General features: G+C 42.3%; 1 protein-coding gene across 1 annotated transcript in view; it reads right to left on the reverse strand.

Annotated features, from left to right (window-relative positions):
* CAMKK2 (calcium/calmodulin dependent protein kinase kinase 2) overlaps positions 1–22,602 on the reverse strand; it is a 1,901,640-nt gene that overhangs the window by 1,761,220 nt on the left and 117,818 nt on the right. The window contains exon 2 of the mRNA XM_044068653.1: positions 2,409–2,994. Coding sequence (XP_043924588.1) covers positions 2,409–2,942 — 534 coding nt within the window. The 5' untranslated portion in view covers positions 2,943–2,994. The remainder of the gene's footprint in view (positions 1–2,408; positions 2,995–22,602) is intronic.

Raw genomic sequence — 22,602 nt, forward strand, 5'->3', positions numbered from 1 at the left:
TGAAAGGAATTACCAGTAGCGAGTGGCAAGAATATTAAAATAAAAAGTTAACAGACACACACACTATATTAAAAACAGAAAGAAATTAAAAATATATAATAATTAAGAGGAAGGGAAGTTCTCAAAAGGATCTTATCTTAGTCTGGAAGCTGTAATCCACCAATGTAGGCTGCTGAGGAGATTCAAATGTGTAAACTCTACAGCTGGCAGTAAAAGACTGAATAAATTACCTTCTGTAACATGGGTTAGGATTCTCCTGATGGGAGGTACTTAGCCAATCACCTATTATAGAAAATCAGAGAATGTGATTCTGTGCACCAATTCCCTATCACAGAAAGTCAGAGAAGGGGATTCTGAGCTCTGGAAAGCTATCAGTGTGGGTCTGTGCAGGCACAGAAACTATATGCTGCTGAGGCGGCGTGAATAATGAACATCAGGAAGTGAAGACTCAGTGGATAGGATCCTTAAGAAAAGAAAGAGAAGCAACAGGAAGTGTCAGTGAGACCAACATAAATTAAGAATAGGAAACATTGCCCTCTGACATGGTAGTGGTTAATCTGGAGCAGCACAGAAACAAAGCCATGCATCCATTTGGTGCCACCTGAGTTGAAGTCTGAAAGGCTTAGTTTAACAGTAAGTGATAATAAGTTCCATAGCCTAGATACACAGGTGTAGCACAAAACATTAACCTTAATTATTGTTAGCTTTTGCTGTTAGAAAAAACAGATCGTCACTGGAACAGAGGTGTTGCTGCAGAAAAATAAATAGAGCTGGACAGTGTCATTTAGAATGGGATATTGTTCTGGTTTATAGACGAGCTTGTGGCAAATGACCAATTGTGAAAGGACTGAGGATTCGGGTAGTCCTAGTCAACTGACATATATCAGTGCAGGAATAGTCCATTCTTGCTGTTTAATATTCTGAATGATCACAAGAGGGTTTTGAAAAACCTATCAAAATGACAACTTGCAACTGCGTAACATTTGTCCATTAATGTCACCATATCTGTAGAATCTGCAGTGGGACTCTTGTAAAAACAAGTCCTCAGGTTTCAATGGGTGATCCTGGACAGCAAACTTTAGATAAAATCATTCAGCACAGATAAAAATACAAACAAATGAAAGTAAACAGGACAATTCTGATAAAACCACTTCTTTTTATCAGTTTGTTGAAAATCTGATTTGCTTAAGGGAGTTAATGTAAAGGGAGATTTCTCCTTATCCCATGGTAATATGACCTCAGAATTAATAATGTATAGGTGGGTGTAAGACAGTATGCCTCATCTGAAAAAAATGTTTCTGAAATGCAAGGGAATGTTTGAACAAACTGTTTAATTCAAAAGTTCAGTAAAATGTGAAACTGGTAGGCAACATACTGCACCTTTACGCCAACATTACAGTAAGGCACTTGGGGGAGGATACTTCCCTTTAAATGATATCTACTTTCACCTCATTACTTACTTTATAATACTAAAGCATCACATACAGCTTTGTACCGCACTGTGCAGGGCAGGAAATATCTAGTTATTCACAGAATAATTCAAAACTGCATTTGAAAATATAGATTGCAGAGTTGAAAGGACAAACATCTTCTAAAAATATCTGTTAACCTGAAGTCAGTTCTTAAGACATTATAAATGCACTTCACCTGTATTCTTACTAACCTAATTTCTCATCATATTGTCTATCTATACCTTTCAACACCTGCCCTCTCCCCACTTTTAAGGACGACTTGTATATTTTTATTTCCTACCATAGTATGCTATACTTCTAATATATCTGCATATACTGATTGTCATATTTAATATTTTTTTATTTTATTTATTTTTACATCACTGGTGTGTGTCCTTAAACTTTACTGTAGCCTATGTATCCACTGTTAAGCTGTATGTATATATGCTTTTTTAATTACATTTGTGCTACTGTTTTATTTGATGTTATTTAACTCTTTCCTCCCCAGGCCTCCACTGAAAATGGATATTTATTAAACAGTCGTACTTTCCCAGTAAACAATAAATGGTAAGCCTATGTTTAAACAACATGGAAAAAATTTAATAAAGCTCCAATGAGGAACTTTAACAACACAGTAATTAAAATGGTATTCCAAAAATTCTTAGATAAAAATTTACTGTTAGCAGCTATTATCCACTTCAGTTTTCAGGCTTCCTTTCACTGAGAAACTATTTTAAGAATCACAAGAAATAGAAATCTGGAATGTACTAAGTAAATCCTGCAAGTTTACATATTTTTGAAGTTGCAGACCCACAATAATAAAAATGTATCAGTAATTCCAAGAAATACCAGAAATTTAGAATTTTATACAGATGAAAAAGTATTCTACATGCTCTAAAACAAGTACTAGAGATACATGACAAGCCATACACAACAGTAAAAACAGTGTGTTCCTACCTGTAAATCTGTAATGGAAACTCTGTGGGATTCTACAGTTGGCCTCCGTGGCAGCCGAGGAGATGAATGTGGAGATGTAACTGGAGAATATGGAAGAGATGGGTAAATGTAACGTCCATTCATGTCTGAAGTGCTACTGAGAGAGTGGGCAGACTGAGATCTTTCCTGAAGGGAGAGTTTCCTATCAGACAGATTTAGCTTTGCTCTTGTCCCTCTCACCTCCTGTAACAGATCTTTTGTAGATTGTTCAGAAAGCCCTCCTTCCGCAGGCATGTAACAACTAGGCAAAGTCTCATCTCTGCTGTGCTCCATATGCTCAGTTTCCATCTCTCCTTGGTCTCTGTGTCCAGGCTCCCCACCTGAGGCACTTTGATCATATTCTGTAACCACGATGAAAGACTCCATGCCTATGTTAATTTTCAGAGATGACAGGCTGCAGACAATATCGGACTGCTTCTCTGTGTCACTGATACATTGTTCATCCTGACTAACAGACTGCTCCATAGTATGCCTGTTTGAAACACATGATGACATGGCGCTCTTCTCAACTTCATTCAAACTGCTGACGACCCTTCCTTTAATATATCTAAAGGGGGAAAACGTTATTAGAAACTGGTAAAGTACTCTAATAAACAGCTATGTATGTACACATTTTCACATTTGTTTTTAGATTTATCTGCTAGCATATTACATCTTGTTATTACCGATCACAGCAACTGTCTATACAGCTTAAAGTTAACAATAGTAACTGAAAACATCACTACCACTATAATGATGGAACTGAGTATTTCAAGTTTTTAACTTATTTTTCTGAAATCTTTCCACCACTTTCATTGTTAGTAAATGTTTATATAATTGTCATATGGTTTTAGCATACGTCTTGCTTCACCTATCATCAGAAGGATACCTATTCCTCCAAGAATGGACAAGAAAGTCTACATACTGATAGATTCTGCTGCTGCCTGTTCTAGTTGCAAAACATGTCTTTCAAAGTCTGTATTCAAAAAAGCATTTAAAATAATCAGAAAGTAGTTAGCAATATTTTCTGATACATTATGTTTCCCTTAGAATAAATATAGACTTTAAAAATGTTTCAGAGAGTAATATTTTCCTTTTGAAAATTCTGCTTAAGTCATATAAGGAAGTACCCATACACAAGGACTCTGTATAACAGAGATATTTTCATGCAAGGGAATTAAATTGTACATGAATACTAGTGCTGCCAAATGGACTGCGTATAACCAAATAGCCTATCTGTAGTATGTATGTATTAGCAGCTTGAACTAAACATGGACAGACAATTGGCAACTGCAGCTCCATGGACATGGATGATTTCCAGCACTGCTTTCCATGGGTGTATTTAGCACTATTTTTTAATTTGTTAATCAAAAACTAAAAAGACAAGTGTCCATTATTTTACATGTCCCAAAACACCATAATTTGTTTCTTGCACTTTTCTACAGTATGGATATACCCTAACAGGTTGTTGTTGTTGCTGTGTCTTTCGGCTTTTAGGGGTCGCCACAGCAGAACTCCGGTCCGCTAATGATTGGTAGCTGATTTTTACGTGCCAAGTTACCAGCCCTGATGCACAGCCTTCAACAAAGGTACACCCATTCTCGCATGTCTCCACACTCTAGCTGAGAATCGAACCGGACAGCGTCTTACTGTGAGGCGACAACGCTACCGCAGTACCGCGGGTTTTAGCTTAAAACAAGTTCACATAAACCTAGGCCAAGAACTTTGCCATATGTTGTTGCCCAATCATGTTACATTTAAAACAATATGGGCCATATCAATATTTTAAAACTTAGCAATGACGCTCAGAATTAATATTCTAAACAGCTTTACAGAATATACAACCTGCACATCGCCATTTTGATTGGAGAACAAATGTTCTCCAGCAAGGTGTTGATGTACAGGTGATGCCCACTGAAAAACGAGTCCGCTGCTTCATAGCAGTGTATTAAGCTGCTGTGGAGCTCGGACTGTAACAGAGATGACGGCTGCTATTATTTTGCACTCACTTGGTAGAGCTTTTGCAGTTTAGCAAGTGTAAAATTAAAACAAAAAGAATTTTAAAAAATGTATGTACGTGTATGTGTTTGATTATGTTTCTATTTGCATTTGTGAGTGTATGGGTGCTTGCGTGCTTGGAAGTGTGTGTGAGAGAAAGTGAGTCAGCAGTGAATGCAACCCATTTAAAATTAATAGGTGTGCATACCTCTTAACCTCTTAGCTCAAAAAATCAGGATAAAGCCTAAAATAATGGGAGAACAAAGGCTCAAAAATAGGGACAGAGTTTAAATATTGCTCTTACAAAATTAAAAAGTTGCTATGACAGGATTTATGTTAACATGCATTTTCTGAAGAATATGAAGTACATACTTGTCACTTCAGGTACACTTCTGATTTTCACTGACATTTTAGCCCTGCCCCCTTTAATCCCAACTAAAACTGTGACATTTGGATTAAAGGTGGTGAATTACACATAATAAACAATGACAATAGAGTTATAGACTTTTTTTTACTTCAGAAAATGTATATTAATTTGCATCCTCCTATACTGTCAATGTCTCAAGTTAACTGAAAAAGAAGTTATGTACTCACCATAACTTTTTATCTGTGTTGTCCATTTTCATTCTTCCTCAACTACTGGGTTCGGATCCGATCTGACTTGACCATTGCCAAAATTCCCTGCAATCAAATCTTGCGAGCTTCTCCCCCTACCCAGAATATGCACCTCCCCCATATACCTCATATCTTGTTTGGTGCTTAGTAGAGAGTAAAACATGAAAGAGGTTAAAGGAGAAGCCATATCTAGAAGTCATATGTAAAAAAAAACAAGTACAGAGATCCTGTAAACACTCGTTCCTCCAGAAGTCTTAGGATGGGGGTTGGTGGGAGGGGAGATGAGGAAGAATGAAAATGGAGAACACAGATGGAATGTTATGGTAAGTACATAACTTCTTTATCTGATGTTGTCCATTTTCATTCTATCCTCAGCTTTTATTGTGACAGAGTCCCTAGCTACCTGTTTCCAGATTGGACTCAAGGAAGGATATTCCTGAGCACTGTAGAACCAAATGATGCCCTACCGCTAGAGACCAGATCCAACTTGTAATGAGTGACAAAGGTATGGGAAGTAGCCCAAGTTGTTACATATATATCATCCAAGGACATTCTTGACTGAAAAACTGTGGAAGTAGCCATGGATCTAGTGGAGTGTGCTTTCAAGGAATGTGGAAGAGTAGTATACATGAAGGATATGCAATTTGTCAACCAAATCTTAGAAATTGGTTTTCCCAAAGTTGATTCAGAGAATGAGATGAACAATTGGTCAGCTTTTCTGATTTTCCTCAGTCATATGCAAATAGAGGTGTAACTGTCTATGAACATACAGTAAATGCAAGATACAGTCTCTTTTGTTGGCAAACTTAGGAAAGAACACTGGTAAGTTAATAGCTTAATATTTGATTTGGATACTATCTTCAGCAAAAAGGACGGATTTGTATGCAAGATCACTCTATTTTTGTGGAAAATTAAGTAAGGAGGTTTAGAGGATAATGCTTGAATCTCATAAATTCTTCTTTCAGAAGTAATGGCAACCAAGAAAATTGTTTTCCATGTAAGATATTTTAGGTCACATGTAACCGCTGGTTCAAAAGGGGATTGTGTGAGAGACTGCAGCATCAGACTTAAATCCTATGGAGGGGTAGGATCTTTAAAAGGAGGCCCTAGGAGGAGAGTACATTTTAAGAAAGCCTTGCTCAACTTGTGAGAGGCTAAAGAGAAGTCATTAAATCCAATGTGATAATTGGAAATTGCTGCCAGTCTCACTTTAACAGTTGAGGAACTAGCACCGTTTAGAAATAAGTGCGCTAGAAAGTCCAAAATGCAATTGACAGGGCTGAAAAGGGGGGGGGTCAAGATTGTGTTGTTGTGCCCAAATAATGAACCTTTTCCATTTACTGGAATATATTTTTCTTGTTGAGGGTTTATGGGAAGATAAAATTATACGGCGAACATGTGAAGAGAGCATGGACTGTCTGGCTATTAATGGAACTGGGGAAGCCAAGCAATCAGCCTAAGGTTTGGTACATCTGGATGTATCATACCTGTCGGGTGAGACAGAACGTCTGGAGTCATATCTAGGTTCCAGAGTGGTTGAACCATGTGAGGCCAAAGGAAGGTAAACTAAATTTGTCTGACCTGGCAGCTTTCTGCAGAAATTTTGTAACCAATGGAATTGATGGATAAGCACACAGAAGACCCATGGGCCAACTGAGGAGTAAAGTATCCCTTGGTGACTTCCCCTGTGAGGGGATCAGGGCAAAGTAGTTGCTGCACTTGTTGTTAATGGAAGAGGCAATGTAGTTGCAGAAAGGATGGCCTCATAGATGGAAAACTCTTGTCCGCCACTGCTTCGTTGTGGGACTGTTGGTGGGGTAGAAGAATGCACTTGCTCAGTTTGTCTGCTATCATGTTGGATTTCTCCGGAATGTGTGTTGCTAATAGAAAGTAGCTGGAAGAGAGTGCCCATTGCCAGACCCTGAGAGCTTCTCAACACAATGGGTAGAATTTGGTTCCCCCTTGTTTGCTGATATACCATACAACTGAGATGTTGTCTGTTTGAATCACAATCATCCCAGAGGGAAGAGCATCCTTAAATGCCTGCAATGCTAACAGCACATCTCTCATCCCCAAGACATTTATGTGCAAATTAGCTTCCTCAGTGGACCAAGTGCCCTGGACTATCTTTCCCAAATAATACCCCCCACCTATCTGGGAAGCATCTGTGGTCACCCATGGCCTTGGGCTGCTGAGGAATGAAAAGATATCCTTGAACTATTTGATCAGATTGAATCCACCAACTCAGATCTCTTTTGCACGTCTGGGTAATTCTTATCTAGTATGACATTAATTGATGAAGGATTGACCATTGAGTAGCCAGCATACACTGTAGAATCCTCATGAAAAACCTAGCTAGTGGGACTAAAGTTATTGCCACAGCCATGAAGCCTTGAGTCTGAAGGGCTAGACAGGCTGAAATTAAGATGCTCACCATAACTTTCTGACCTGGGATCTTATTGTCTGAACTCTGTGTGCTGGAAGAGAAGTGATAGCAGATTTTGTATTGTGACGTGCTCCTATAAACTCCAATGTCTGAGCTGGTTGTAGTTGTGATTTGTTGTAGTTTATTGGTTATCCCCAGAACAGTTCAAGTCTGGCACACCTTATCTCTTGCGTATGTGAGCTGATGCCTGGTCGGAGCAGAAATGAGCCAGTCATCCAGGTAGGGAAGCACCCGGAATCCCTGCAGTCTGAGATGAGCTACTACTACTGCCATGCATTTGGTAAACTCCCTGGGGGCCATAGTGAGTCAGAAGCACAGTACTTTGAACTGGAAATGATTGGCTCCCAGCCAGAAGCATTAGGTGCCTTTTGGATCACCTGTTCATTTTTATACGATAATAAGAGTCCTGAAGATCTATAGAGCACATCCAGTTGTCTTTTCCCAGAAAGGGTAGATTGAACTAAACCATGGCCATACGGAATTTGGTTCGCCATTTGGGATTTTTTTTGGAATTGGAGGTGAAAGGGAAAAGGGTATTATATAACCTCTGGAAATAATCCTCTGCACCCAAGTATCTTTTGTTAAGTCTAGTCAGAGTTTCTGTTGCAGGGATAAACACACCCAAATGTCTCTAGGGGTGGACAGTCAGACCTCTATTCAGGAGTGCTGATAGGGTTTGCCAAAGAAAGATTCTTGCTAACCCTGGTTTTGCGGGCCACCTCTGCCATGACGGCGTCATCGTCCATTAGAGTTCCCACCTCTGCCCATGGGGGGAACCTCTCCACGTGTGTCCTAGAAAGGACATTGAGACTTTTTCAACCACATCTTCTGGCTACTGTGCTGATTCCTGGAACAGAATCTTTGGGGAGCCGAAAAACATATGCCAATGGCAGACAAGGTCTTTCCATCCTTCTCGCACCTTGACAGTGTTTCCTTTACTTTACGGCCAAACAGTTTAGTTCCATCAAAAGGAGCATTGACGATGAGGACTTAAATGGCTCCACAAAATCTCACAAGTGCATCCAGGCCTGTCACCTCATGGAAATGCCTGAACCTGCTGCTCTTGAGGTTCCTTCTGCTATGTTGGAAACTAACCTCATAGAAGAGTTGGATATAGACTGTAGGGTTGCCAACTGAGACGTTAAAGAATCATGAACTTGTTCAGAAATGGCTCCTGTGAGAGTATTTGACAACTCCTTAGTCAAATCCCTCTGAAGTCTAATAAAGTGTGCCAAACAGTTCAGTGACCTTAGAGCAAAGGTCACCAAAGCAAAGACACACTCCTATAATCTGTCCATTGCCCGCAACTCTCTGTTGGGGGGATGGACAGTGAAACTCTCGTCAGCAAGTTCTTTCTTTGCGGCTGCCACTACGAAGATGGCATCAACTGGAACCCCTTTCCCCCAGCAGCGTCTGTCTTCAGGTGGTGCCATTATCTTGTCTGGTCTCCAAGGTATGGGTTCTATGGAGATGGGCTCCTTCCATGCCTGCTGACAGATCATATCAATGAGCTCAGTGGGCAGAGTTCCCCAGGAGGTAGAGGGTCCAGTATCAAAAGCCTCCAGGAGAACAGATTCCTCACAAGTAGGGTTTGAGGGAGTCCAGCCACCTCTCTGTTTAAGAATTTTCAGGATGCCTCCAAATGAGACATCTTCAGGAGGTGACTGTGGGGACCATTCACCTTCATGGAAATTTGTGTCTTCAGTGATGGACTCTTGTGGGGAGTCTTTGTGCTTCCTCTTCCACAGCATCTTCCTGGGTACCTCCTCAGTGGGATGCTCTGGGGAGGTATTGGAAGAGGAAATGAGAATTTCCTGAGAGGAAACCTGAGTCTTTAGTACTGGATGCCCCTGTGGAAAGAAGTGGAGAGGCAAGGCTCTTGACCCTGTGATAAAAAGGTACATTGTCTAGAATCCGACGGGGAAGGCTCTATCAGATCTGCCAAGGAAGAGAAAACTCTCTTCACAGCCTCGATGGCAGAGCTTGAAGGAGTGAAAAAGGGGTTCTGAGATCTGAGAAGGTGAGCTTCTGAATTTTTGCTCCCCCCCTGCTCCGATGGCAATACTGTTGATGTTGAAGCCGGTGCTACCATAAATGTAGATGTTCGAGTGTATTCACTGTTGCAGTCCTAACAAATGGGTTATTGGGCTCCCAGTAGTCCTCAGTCAGCCAGAATACCAAAGGTAAGTAAAAATGACGTTGGTTGCCATCGGTTGTAAAGGACGTCAGGGTTCTGGTACAAAAGGAGGCAGCCGACGTCACTTCCTCAGTCTTTCTTGCCATAACAGTCAGTAGCCCCCAGAAAATAAGGCTTAAATCAAAAACCAATTTTACAAGTAACAAATTAAGGCTGTACCTCAGGGAAAGAGAATAGCAGAGGACCACAAAAAAAGGGGAAAGGAGGGAGGGAAACCAAAACTGCAACAGTGAATATACTTGAACATCTACATTTATGGTAAGTGTACACAACTGTACTATGTTCATAGTGGTTCACTGTTGCAGTCCTAACAAATGGGTTGATTACCAATGCCCAGAGGAAAAAAAGGGGGAGGAACCAGCAGCATCAAGGGTTGGAGATAATGCCCTGCAACACCACAGTGACAAACCCTGCTCTGGAAAACAGAGGCAAATATAATGCTTTGTGAAAGTGTGAACAGAAGACCATGTGGCAACCTCCAAAATGTCTTTAGTAGGGACACCCCTTAGAAAGGCTGCAGAAGTGGAAGCCGCTCTAGTAGAGGGGGTCCTAACCCCTTGAGGCGGAGCTTTGCCATGAAAGGAATAAAAAAGTAATGCAAATTGCAATCCATTTAGAAATGGTCTGCTTAGAAATATCCTTGGCCTGGGCTCCAGGGGCGAAACTGATCAATAACTGTGCTGATTTCCGAAGGTCCTTAGTCCTGTCCAGGTAAAACCTGAGCTGTCTGTGCACATCAAGAGTATGTAGGATCCTTTCACCTGTATTGCAAGGATTAGGAAAGGTAGGAAGGTGTATGGACTGATTAAGAGTCAGGCTAGAAACCACCTTAGGCATAAAGGAGGGATTAGTCCTCAGAGAGACTCTATCTGCATGGAAAATAAGAAAAGGCTCCACAGCCATCAAAGCTTGTAGCTCCGAAACTCTCCTTGCTGAAGTTATAGCCAAGAGGAAGGTGGTCTTCCAAGAGAGAAACTTTAAATCTGTAGAGGCAGCTGGCTCAAAAGTAGGAACAGCGAGTTTCTCCAGAACAAAATTAAGATCCCAGGCTGGAATAGGCACTCTTCTGGGAGGTTTTAAATTGCAAGCACCTCTGAGAAACATTTTCATCAGGGGATGAGAGAAAATGGGCTGTTCAACAGAACAATGAGCAGTGATAGCTGAAGCATGGATCTTGATAGAGGAAAAAGAAAGTCCACCCTGAAGCAAATCAGCCAGGTATTCCAGGATCACAGGAAGGGTAGGTTGAGAAGCAGACTCCCCCTCTAGCCTGCATCCATTGAGAGAAACTTTCCCATTTGCCAGCATAGGATTTCCTAGCGCTAGGCCTCCTGGCCTCCCTCAGCACATCAACCACCTGTTCTGAATGGGAGGAAGAAAGGGAAGGAGCCATACAATGAGCCATGCTGCCAGACGGAGAGACTGAAGATGAGGATGTAGAATGTTTCCCCTTTCCTGAACCAAAAGATCTGGCTTCAGAGGAAGATGCCAAGGAGGAAGATGGGAAAGACTGCAAAGCAGCGGATTCCAGTGCTGTCTGGGCCAGTCTGGAGCTATGAGAATAGTCCTTGGACGTTCGTCCCTGATCTTCACTAATACTCTGGGAAGAAGAGGAAGAGGAGGGAAGGCATACATTGATAACAACGTCCTAAGGAAGGACAGAGCATCCACTTTCCGCTCTGCTATGTTGCTGTCTGGTGCAAAAGACAGGTAGCAGATGGTTGTCTGGGGAGGAGAAATGATCCACCTGAGGATTGCCCCAACGTTGAATGATGCTGTAAAAGACTGCTCTGTTCAGCTGTCACTTGTAAGGATCCAGGGTTTGCCTGCTCAATCTGTCTGCCAAAACATTGAGCCTTGCTGGAAGAAATTGAGATAAGAGATGCAGGTCCAGGGATGCTGCCATGGACCAAAGATTCATGCTTTGCCTGCACAGGGGGCAAGAGTGAGTCTCTCCCTGCTTGTTGATATACCCCACGACCGTGGTGTTGCCTGTCCTGATAAGCAGGGTCCCTGGAGAAAGAAGATGCTTGAAAGCCAGTAAGGCCTGCTGAACTGCAATCAACTCTCTTAGATTTATGTGCAGGTGCATCTGCTGGGCATTCCAATGTCCCTGTATGCATCTGCCATCCAGGTGTGCTCCCCAGGCATAGTCTGATGCGTCTGTAGTCAGAACTTGAGTGGCAGGAGGTGTCCAAAAAGGCATGCCTTTGTTTTGTAGACAGGCTGTTGCCCACCATAGAAACTCCATCTGCAGAGATGGAAGCAGAGGAATCATTACATCCAGGTCCTCTGTGTGTTGACACCAAATGTTCTTGAGGTACCATTGCAATTTTCTCATATGCAGTCTTGCATAGGGAATCATGAGAATACAAGATGCCATGAATCCCACAGCTTGCAGATACTTCCTTGTAGGGAGCTGGGACAGGCTTGCCAAGTCCTTGAAGTAAACTGAAAGAGTTGTCTGCTTCTTCTGGGTGAGATATATCATCTGGGCGGTTGTGTTCAGACTCGCTCCCAGGAATGTTATCTCCTTGGATGGTACCATTTTTGATTTTTCCACATTGAGAGTGTAACTCAGGGAAGAGAGAAGAGTCATTATGAATACCAGATCCTTTAATATCTGTTCCTGAGAACTTGCTTGACTCAGACAGTCGTCCAAGTATGGGTAACTGAATTTTCTTCTGCCTGCAAAAAGCAATGACTGGGGCCAGGCACTTTGTGAAGACTCTGGGAGCAATAGATAAGCCAAAGGGCAGCGCAGAGAATTGGTAATGTTGCTCGCTCACTCTGAAACGAAGGTACTGCCTGCAACTTTCCCTGATAGGAATGTGCAGATAAGCCTCTTTGAGATCCAAGGTTATTACCAGTCAGTAATCCTTTTCTAGTAGTGGTAGTAACTGATGTAGAGTGAGCATGTTGAACTTTGGAATTACTAGGAAAGAGTTCAGAATGGAAAGATCCAGGATAGGACGCCAGGTGCCTTCATTTTTAGGAACTAGGAAAAGCCTGGAATAAAAGCCCTGGCCTACCAGCTAAGCAGGAACTGATTCTATTGCTCCCAGATGAGAGAGACAAAATTTGTTTTTCTACTTCTGCCCTTTGGTTTGGATGAACGTCCGGGAATCCCGTGGGAGCTGGAAAGGTGCGGAAAGAAAACTGGTGCCCTAGGGACACCATTCTGAGCACCCATTTGTCGGCTGTGATGGTGACCCAGATATCTGCAAAAAGGGCCAACCTTCCCCCTAAAGGACTCTCCCAGCAAGCAAGAACAGGCAGAAGTTGTAAAAAGTCATTGAGAGTGTTTTGATTGAGATGCAGGCTTGGAGCTTCCCCCTTTAGAAGTAGAAGCCTGCCAATGCCTAGACCTTTGAGTTAGCCCCCTGCCCCCTAGAAGATTTGTAACCTCTAGTCCTGGAATGGTTCTGTCTGCTGGTATTAGGAAAGGTCCAACTCTTGGAAGGGTAATTTCTGCTAAAGCGAGGGGGTTGAACTTGCAGAAAATCCTTAACAGTTTGCATGGACTTGGCCTTATACTCCATCTTCTTCAGTACCCCCTCTGCTTTGCTGCCAAAAAGACTTTCTTTATGCAAAGATACATCCAAAAGCTTAGCCTTGACAGGTTCTGGAAGAGGCTGTTCTCTGAGCCAAGCGTGCCTTCTAATAACAGATCCAGTAGACGTAGCCCTGCTGGAGGCCTCAAGGATGTCAAAACCACAATGCAAAGAATGCTTATTGACCAGACTGGCTGAATTCAGTAAATCCTACATGTCTGCCAAAACAGGCACACTTGCTATCCTAGACTTAATAGCCTCCAAGGTGTGCTGCTGGTACTTCAGCATATGAAATAGACAATTGATAGCCCTAATAGCTAGGATGGCAGAGGTATAAACCTTCTTGCCCCACCTATCTAGGTTCCAAGACTCCCTGTCAGGGGGAACAGGATTCCTGGTAACAGTGGCCTTAACTCCTTTAGGGCCCTGAGAAATAACCTCTGGATCCGCCAATGGATTCCTGAAAAGAAACAGATGAGAATCAGGGACTCTGTAGTACCTGTCAGGTTTCCTGGAAGCAGGAGGAACCGAATTTGGAGACAAGGAATTTTCCAGATAAACATCATCAACAACTTCCAACACAGGGGGAATAGCAGGAGGCTTATGTTGAGGTTAATCCAGAAACTCCCTATCAGTTTCTTGGATTGGGGATAATCCTGACTTTTCCATTTAAAATGTTCTCTGAGGGTATTTAAAGCATCACCAAAAGAGAAATCCTCTGGAGGAGAGGCCGAAGGGATGGACTCCTCTGCATCAGAATCCTCAAAGGGAGAAAAAGCCTGAGAAAATTCCTCTTCATCAGCAGAAATGCTGGAAGAATCAGAACCTGAGCAGGACAAAACCTCAGGAGAAACATCCCTACTCCTTTTAGAAGGAGGAGGCTGAGAACCCCTAATAAGAGTCCACAAAGCATTATCCATTTTAACCATTTGGGATTGAGGGGTAGGAGAAGAAGCTGGAGCCTGCCTTTTCACAGGCTTTCGAATGGAAGATATACCTGCAAGCCTGAAGGACTCGGGAGGCCTGGCAACTGCTGAAGTTGCAGCAGAGTTTGAAGGAAGAAGTTTGCTGTCAGAACACAAAACGATGGCCTCAGACACCGGAGTCAGCTTAGCGGCTCCTGCTCCAGTAGAAGAGGCAGTCGGCAACAGGTCAGAAGGCAAAACAGAGGCCGAAGGCCTAAGGGACTCTGACTCAATCAAGGTATGCGGTTGTACATCTGCGGACTGCAGGGACTGCATAGTCGTCTCACTGGCTACCGCCTGACGAACAACTTAACCTTATCCGAGGACTTAGCCTTCTGAGACCTGCCACGGTCCTTATCCTTATGTTTCTTCGGAACATCCGAAGCCTGAAGACCAGCGGACATCATACTAACGAATTTAAGCCAAACTCCAAAATGCCTCGCCAAAATCTTAGCCCGACAATGGATAGTACCCGTATTAAAGGAGGCACAGAGATCACACTTGGGAACGTCGTGGTCAAGGCCTAAACAAATAATGCAACAGGAATGAAAATCTCTATGGGGAATCTCTTTTCCACAGGGAAGTCAATTATTAACTTTTTCTGACATTCGTTAAGGCAAGAAAAGAGGATCCCCAATGGGGTAGACTTCAACTCTTGTAGTCGGAAACCAACAAAGGTAAACTGCCGACCGGCACTCGTGCATGAAAAGCTTCTGCTTCGGGCTCTGTGGCAAGGAAGACTGAGGAAGTGACGTTGGCTGCCTCCTTTTGTATCGAATGCCCTGACGTCCTTTACAACAGATGGCAATCGACGTAATTTTTACTTACCTTTGGTATTCTAGCCGACTGAGGGCTACCGGGAACCGGATAACCCATTTGTTAGGACTGCAACAGTGAAACACGAACATATGTCCAATGCCTAAGCTCCGAGCCGCAGGGATTGCTCTGAAAACTTTTAAGTTAAATGCAGCACCCCGGATCCGAAAGGCAGACTTTGGCTTCAACAGTTCTCTGGATCCGAGTGGACCCGAGGTCTCAGAGAGGATCTTGGATCCGATGATATATAAATAGTTGGCTCCGAGGCTGACGGATCCGAATAACTAGGATCCTGGGACTTTGAAGCAACAGAAGGTGTCAGAGGAGGAATTTGCAAATGAGGTGTCGTGGAAGGATGGATAACCTGACCCAGAGGGGTAGACGTAGAAGGAAAACCAATCTGCCCCTGGGCCGACAGGATCTTTCTCACCACTATTTCCAAATCTTCTTCTGTGAGGCTTCTGGAAGAATGAGTAGAGTGAACGGATGGAGACGTTCCTCTTTGTAAAAAGGGCGATGGGAGCCTATCAGGAACTGGATCCACGGACGAGGAGTATCTGGTGCGTGGAAGTAAAGGCATTTCTAGAACTTCTGTCGGTGTCAGATCTGATAGGGTAGAATCAGACGGTTTAACATGTTTCTGATATGATTTTGTCAGAGTCTGATCCGGTAGTGTTGAGATGGTCTGCTCTAATGAATCCTTATGTTTCTGCACTCTCAGTTTTTTCGGATCTGGCATTGAGGCCGGGTCCTTTTGACTTCTCTTTCTTGAAGAGTCAGAAGAAGAAAATTATGAAGAATGTCTAGGTTTAGGCAACTCAGATATAGCTTCTCCAAAGGATGAAGGAATGAGATCTTTTAGAATCAACTTGTTCTTACATTCCATAAGAGTGCAGGGGTTGCAGCCATGGCAAAATGAGCAATCCTCTTGTAAATGAAGAGGATCTAGGCAATAAACACAAATTGTGTGGGCATCAGAAACTGGCAATTTATGTCCACACTTAGTATATTTTTTAAATCTAGAAGGTTTGTCAGCCATAACGAGAAATGAACAATAATAACGCCAACAACACCACCTCTAAGTCAGAGAAATTATACAGAGATAAAATGAGTATGACAAAGACTTTTTTTTTTTTTAACTAGTAAGAAAAGAGGGTAAGGGAATACCAAGAATAGTAAAGAAAGGCTATGACAGAGTTGTAAGGAAGGAGAGAAAAAGAGAGTAAGGGAATACCAAAAATGGTAAACAAAGGTTATGACAGAGTCATAAGGAAGGAGAGATACTAAAGATAGTACTGAAAAAGCTCCATGTACTATAGAAAATAAGAAATATGGTAATACAACAAATAGATATTGAAGATGAAGTTTATTAATTAACGATTTGAGAGAAAAAAACAGTCAAAATACAAAAAAATTTAACTCGTCTAAGTCACACAACTCGAGATGGAAGACCACGTCTGTTAGCTTGAAGCGGCAAATGAGGTCCGAGATATTTGGTGGAGGTGCACTGTTAAGGGAAAAGCTCGAGAGATTTGGTTGCCACGAGCTTTAACAATGGCCGAATTGGATCAGACGGTTCGGATCTAAACCCAACAGTTGAATAGCTGAGAACAGAATGAAAATGGACAACATCAGATCTAATATTTAAGTGTACCTGATTACTTCTGAAATTGTTCTTGATTAGCTGAGAGCTATGATAAAGTCTGAAACTCAAATACAACTTATTATTTTGTGATTTGAACTCCCCTAAGATTTGCTAGTATATACTGCAGAACATCTGAAACAGTGGGCCGAGGAATTATTTTACTTCAAAAATATTAAAATATACATACATATATATACAGAGAGGGAGAAATCAAAAAAGAAACAAATACAAAACAATTTAAGAGACAGCCCATTCTCAAAGTACAATAATGCCCTCCAGCGTGTGTGTTACTGTGTAAATAACTTAAAAACAATCCTGGGTGGGTGCTACTTGCATAATAACACAGACCCTGGAAGGCATTATTGCTTGCTTAACACTACTCTGGCACCACAACTTGTGATAGAAATTTTGTTTAGCAACAGAGAGTAAAACTAAGCAGTTATGAGGAGACAGAGCGATCAGAAAAAAAAAATGAATATAAGAAGGATCCTGAAATTAAGACTTATTTCCACAACACTTCCAGGTAGTTGGAGAGTTGAAATCTTGAGTGCCTTCCTACCGTTCTCCCACCTGCATTAAACAAGGCATAGCAGGAAAGATAATATTTTCTTCAACCTGTACACGGATGCTGAGAAGTCAAGAACAAGATGATTTCCAAAATGTGTTGAGGCAACATGCCTAGGGTTTATTAACTTTATTTTCTTTTCGTAAATGTTTCTTACTTCACTACGACAGCAAGTAGGCAGGTGAGCATTAGTAAAGCTAACAACAACTCCTCTTAGGCAAACACAGCAGTTTGATGAAAACAGAGCCTTCCCTCTCCACTTTAAAACATGGCAGTGCCATCTCATGTTGGGGTGAAGAGAATGGTATCAACTAATCACCTCCAAAGGAATGCACCATTTCATACAGTTTAACCTAACATAAAAAAAAAACAAAGCAGTAAAATACAGCTTAAAACAAAATACTGTAAATCATATTTACTATAATTTCCTTATGGTTTGCATTGTCTCTTTTTTTTTTAAGCTGGCCTATGAAATATTACTGATAAGATAATATTTGCATATGAATGGCTTTCACCTGAGCTATGTTACTTTCCTTTAATTTTTGTACGTGGTTTGCAAAGGTATATGTGTGTGGTTCTGCACACCACTCCCTCACCATACACCAACTACAATTCCATGTCTGATAAGGTGACACTGGCAACAGTAACCTCTTCTGGTCTCTCTATGGGCTGTTACTGCTCTAATGGATACTGTAACCCTCCCCTACAAAAAGAAAAATGGCTAGCAGCTGACTGTCTGTCCACACCCAAATAGTGGACACATGTTCCTGAACCTGGCTTGGTGTTAACGTAGATGGACATTCAGCCTCTCCCAGAAAGTCAGCTCGCTATTGCTACATATAATTGATATTAGCTGTATTCAAAATCTGTTATTATGGTAAGCATATAATGTCATTAACAAATGAAGTCAAACTTTTAAGACAAGAATAAGACAGTGAATGAATAATGTTTTAATCAACATTATCTGAAGCCATGTTTCTACAGTGTTTCTAAAATGGTTCAATATTTGTTTTAAAACTAAAAGGTGTCATTAAGTAAAACAAACATCAGCATCAAAAATCAAAAGTTTTGCTGCACACAGTCTGTATTCTGCAAGTAGACGTTTTCTTAGCTACATGTGAAAAAGACTGTTTAACATTTAATCATGTGCCTCATCCAAGTATGTTGTCAAGAAACAGCTATAGCTAATTTACAAAAAAAAACAATGAAAAGGAATTAAGAGACTGGATTTATAAAACTAAAATTCTTATAAGTGATAACTTCATTTCAATATTGTTTTATGACCACATATCATGCAAACAATTGGTGACAACTGTCACTCATGGTTCAGAACATGATTCTGTAAATGAAATGTGTGATCCCTATTTGCTGTACAAAAAAAGAATAGTTGGGAACAACATACCATAATGACAGATGTCCTTCTTTTCTCTGTTGCAGTATTCTTTACATGAGGGAGTTGCCTGCCCAGGTGACCCAATGTCGGCCAGTATACCAAATGCTTTTACTACTGTGAGGTGCACAGTACATCTCACTTAGGTTGCTATCGGACATAGACCATAAAAGTGATGTACGCATGCACCATTGTCAGAACTGAACACCCAGGTAGAGAGACAGTCCAAGGGACAGAGTCTCTGTACATCCAAGAACAGAAGGAAGTGGGGAAGGAAGGTGGCACAGAATGCTGTAACAGAGAAAAGGAGGACATCTATCGTCATGGTAAATTCTTACACAACTATTCTATGTCCTTCTATTCATCTGTTGCAGTATTCTTAACATGAGGGAGAATACTAAAGTTCATGCAGAAAGGGAGGTGGAGGTAGCAGAAGAATTTTCCAGGAAACTATGGAGAATGGTCCTGGCAAATCCAGCCTTAGATCTGGAAACAGAATCAGTTTGTATTGTTTGGTCCAAGTTGCTGCTTCTAGAATGGAGTTGGTGTCTAGTCCAAAGCCCCTGAGGAGCACACTGCTCTTGCAGAGTGAGCCTTGGTAGAGCAGGGAAGGGATTTTCCATGGCAGACATAGCAGAAAGAGATGAATTTGGAGATCCAGTTAGAGATGGTCTGTTTGGATACAGGCAATCCCAGAGCGCTAGGGTGATAAGACACAAACAGTTGGTCTGATTTTCTAAGAAGGTTTGGTTTGATTAGGTAAAACCTAAGTTGCCTGTGCACATAAAGTGCGTGTAGGATCCTCTATTGTTTTAAGTAGAGGGGAAAAAAGTTGGCAAGTGAATGGCCTGGTTTAAGGACAACTCATTAACTACTTTTGGTATGAAAGAAGGGTTGGTGAGAAGGGAAACCCTGTCTTTGTGGAAGACCAAGAAGGGGGGAGAAGCCATCAGGGCCTGGAGCTCGGAGCGCCATCTGGCAGAGGTTATGGCCACCAGAAGGACAGTTTTCCAGGTGCAGTGTTTGAGGGAGCTAGAGGAGGCTGGCTTGAAGGGCGCTAGGGTAAGTTCCTCCAACACAAAGTTAAGATCCCAGGGGGTTGCCACAGGTCTCCTGGGAGGTCTGATGTGGTGGATGTCTTTGAGAAATTGTTTGGCTTCAAATCTGGAAGCTAAAGGAAATTAAAGCAGCAGGCATGCAGAGATAGCTGACAAATTTGCTTTAACTGAGGAGTAAGCTAAGCCAGAATTGAGCAATTCACACATATGAAAGAACCAAAGGGAGATCCACTGTAAATGGATCCAGGTTTGTAGCAAGACACCAAGTAGAAAATCCTTTCCATTTGGAAAGATAAGATTTCCTCATACTAGGTTTCCTGGCTTCATACAGGAAATGAAGCATGTCCTCAGAGAAAAGTTGTCTAAAGGGTATCAGGGCTCTATCACCCACAGGGTCAGTTGAAGAGATTCCAGGTGTAGGTGGATGAGGGAGCTCTTGTTCTGTGTGAGTAAGTCCACTCTTTGAGGTAACTTGTGATGAATGCCATTGACTAAGTGCAGAAGAAGGGGGGAACCAGTGTTGTCTTGGCCAATAGGGAGTCACCTGCAAAATTTTCGGTATGTCTTGTTGACTTCAACAGAACTTTCAGAATGAATGGTACAGGAGGGAATGCATACAGAAACTTCCCCTTCTATGGAATTGATAGGGTGCCCACTTTCCATATCTGAGGATGTGGTTCTCTGGTACAAAATGTTGGAAGTTGTTTGTTTAGAGGGGAGGCAAACATGTGTATTTGAGGAATACCCCACTGGTGTACTATGCCCAGGAACGCATCCCTGTGAAGCATCCATTTGTGGGCTTCTGCTGTTTTCATGCCAAAAGTAGTTAATGTGTTTGCAACATAGTTCTAATTGGAAAGGATATATACCACCTGTAGAGAAATGTGAAGTTGGCGTACTAGTTCCCAAACTTGTAAAGCTAATCTGTGTAGGAGGTAGGATCTTGTCCCCCCCAGCTTGTTTACATACCACAGAACAGTCATATTGTCTGTGTAGATTCATAGCCGTCCTGGCCTCATGAGGTGCTGGAAGGACTGAAAGGCTAGGATCAGTGCCTTCATCTCCTTTATATTTATGTGGTCCTTTCCCTGAGAGGGGGTCCATTGTCCTTGAACCATATGTGGGCCCAGAGCTTCACCACCCTGCATTCGAAGCACATGTCCAGGTCCTGAGTTGGAGGCAATGGGTGAATGGGGAGTCCTGGATTTATGGACAGTTGCTGTATCCACCATTGGAGCGCTTTCTTGAGACAAGGTAGTAGTGGGATAGGAAATTCAAGTGGGTGGGCATGTTGAGTCCACAAGGATTTCAGGAACCACTGGAATTTCCTCATGTGGAGTCTTGCCAGAGGTAGCATAGGGATGGTAGAGGTCATCAGTCCTACGATTCTGGGAAACTGTCTTGCTGACAAATGGTTTAGAGGAAGGGTCTCTGAGAAGGTTTGACAGAGCTCCAGGGCCTTTTGTGGTGGGTGAGACACTATTATTTTGTCTGTTTGGGATCTGCACTCTAGAAAGGTATGATCTTGAGATGGGATAAGAGTAGATTTGTTGAAGTTGATTGTGAATCCTAAGCATTGCAGGTTGGCCATGGCGGACTGAAGGCTGCTCCCCAGTTCCTCCGGGGTGTTGGCCTGGAACAGGATATTGTCCAGGTAAGGGAAAATTTAAATGCCTTGGAGTCTGCAGAACACGATCACTGGTGCTAAATGTTTTATGAAGACTCTTGGAGCTGTAGAAAGATCAAAAGGCAAGGCAGAGAATTGAAAGTGCCAGGATTCCACAGAGAAACATAGAAATTTCCTGAATATGGGATGCATGGGAATATGTAGGTAAGCATCCTTGATGTCTATGGATGCCAGGAAGCCCTGTGGGAGGATCAGAGCAAAGAGGGTGTGAAGAGCTAGCATTTCGAAGGCAGTACCTTTAGGAAGGTGTTGAGAAAAGAAAGGTCTAGGATGGGTCTCCATGGTCCTTCCTTTCTGGGAACCAGAAACATGAGAGAATAAAAGCCTGTTCCTTTTTTGGAGGATGGGCAGAGGTTGTACTGTACCTTAGTCTAGCAGATGTCCCAGTATCTGGGGGAAGAGAGATATCTGGTCTGTTGGAGGTTGAGGGATATCCCTGAAGGGAGGCACAGTGTGCCAAACCATAAAGTATTCATGTTTGATGATGCTCAGGACCCAAGCATCTTGAGTTATGTATTCCTAGGCAGGAAGGGCTAGGGGCAGGTATAAGAAGAGAGGAGTGTTGCAAGGTAGTCCTGACGAGTCAGAATGAAGAGCCTATTCTATCAGGAAAGGGCTGCTTAGCCACATGAAAAGCAGCTGAATATGCTGAGAAGTGATACGGTTTCTTGCTCCACTTGGAGGGCTTGGGTTGTGCAGTCTGGGATTGCCTGCAGATGAAGACCTGTTTCTTGGGACAGTTCCTGTGAAATTTAGGAACTGGAGATACCAGAATATGTTTGAGGTCTTTCAACTCTTAGTTCCTTTTCCTGCAGGAACTTCAAAAGTTCAGCAGATGGTTTACCAAATAAGGCGGAGTTGTCCAGGGGAGCATCCTTGAGCTTCACCTTGATGTCCTCAGGGAGGGGTTGAAGCCTCAACCAGGCAAACCTTCTTAAAGCAGAGGATGAAGCTGAAGACCTGGATGTAGCCTCGACTGCATTATAGCTGCATTTGATAGAGCGTCGGGCCACCTAAGAGGATGCAGCAATAAGGGAAAATGCAAAAAAAGAAGTTATGTACTTACCATAACGTTCCATGTGAGTTGTTTATCTCGCCTTTATTCTCACTAATGGGTTTGGAGCCGATCCTTGGCTCTGACACGACCGATAGCAAAGCTCAAGGTTTGCCAGTAGCTCGAGACCAAGCCCCTTATCCCACAATACACTGCTGGAATTACCTCAGATCTTGTTTGCTGCGA

The sequence above is a fragment of the Protopterus annectens genome, chromosome 4.part0 (assembly GCF_019279795.1).
Source record: "Protopterus annectens isolate FY-2018-M chromosome 4.part0, PAN1.0, whole genome shotgun sequence".
In the NCBI taxonomy this organism is placed as follows: domain Eukaryota; kingdom Metazoa; phylum Chordata; order Ceratodontiformes; family Protopteridae; genus Protopterus; species Protopterus annectens.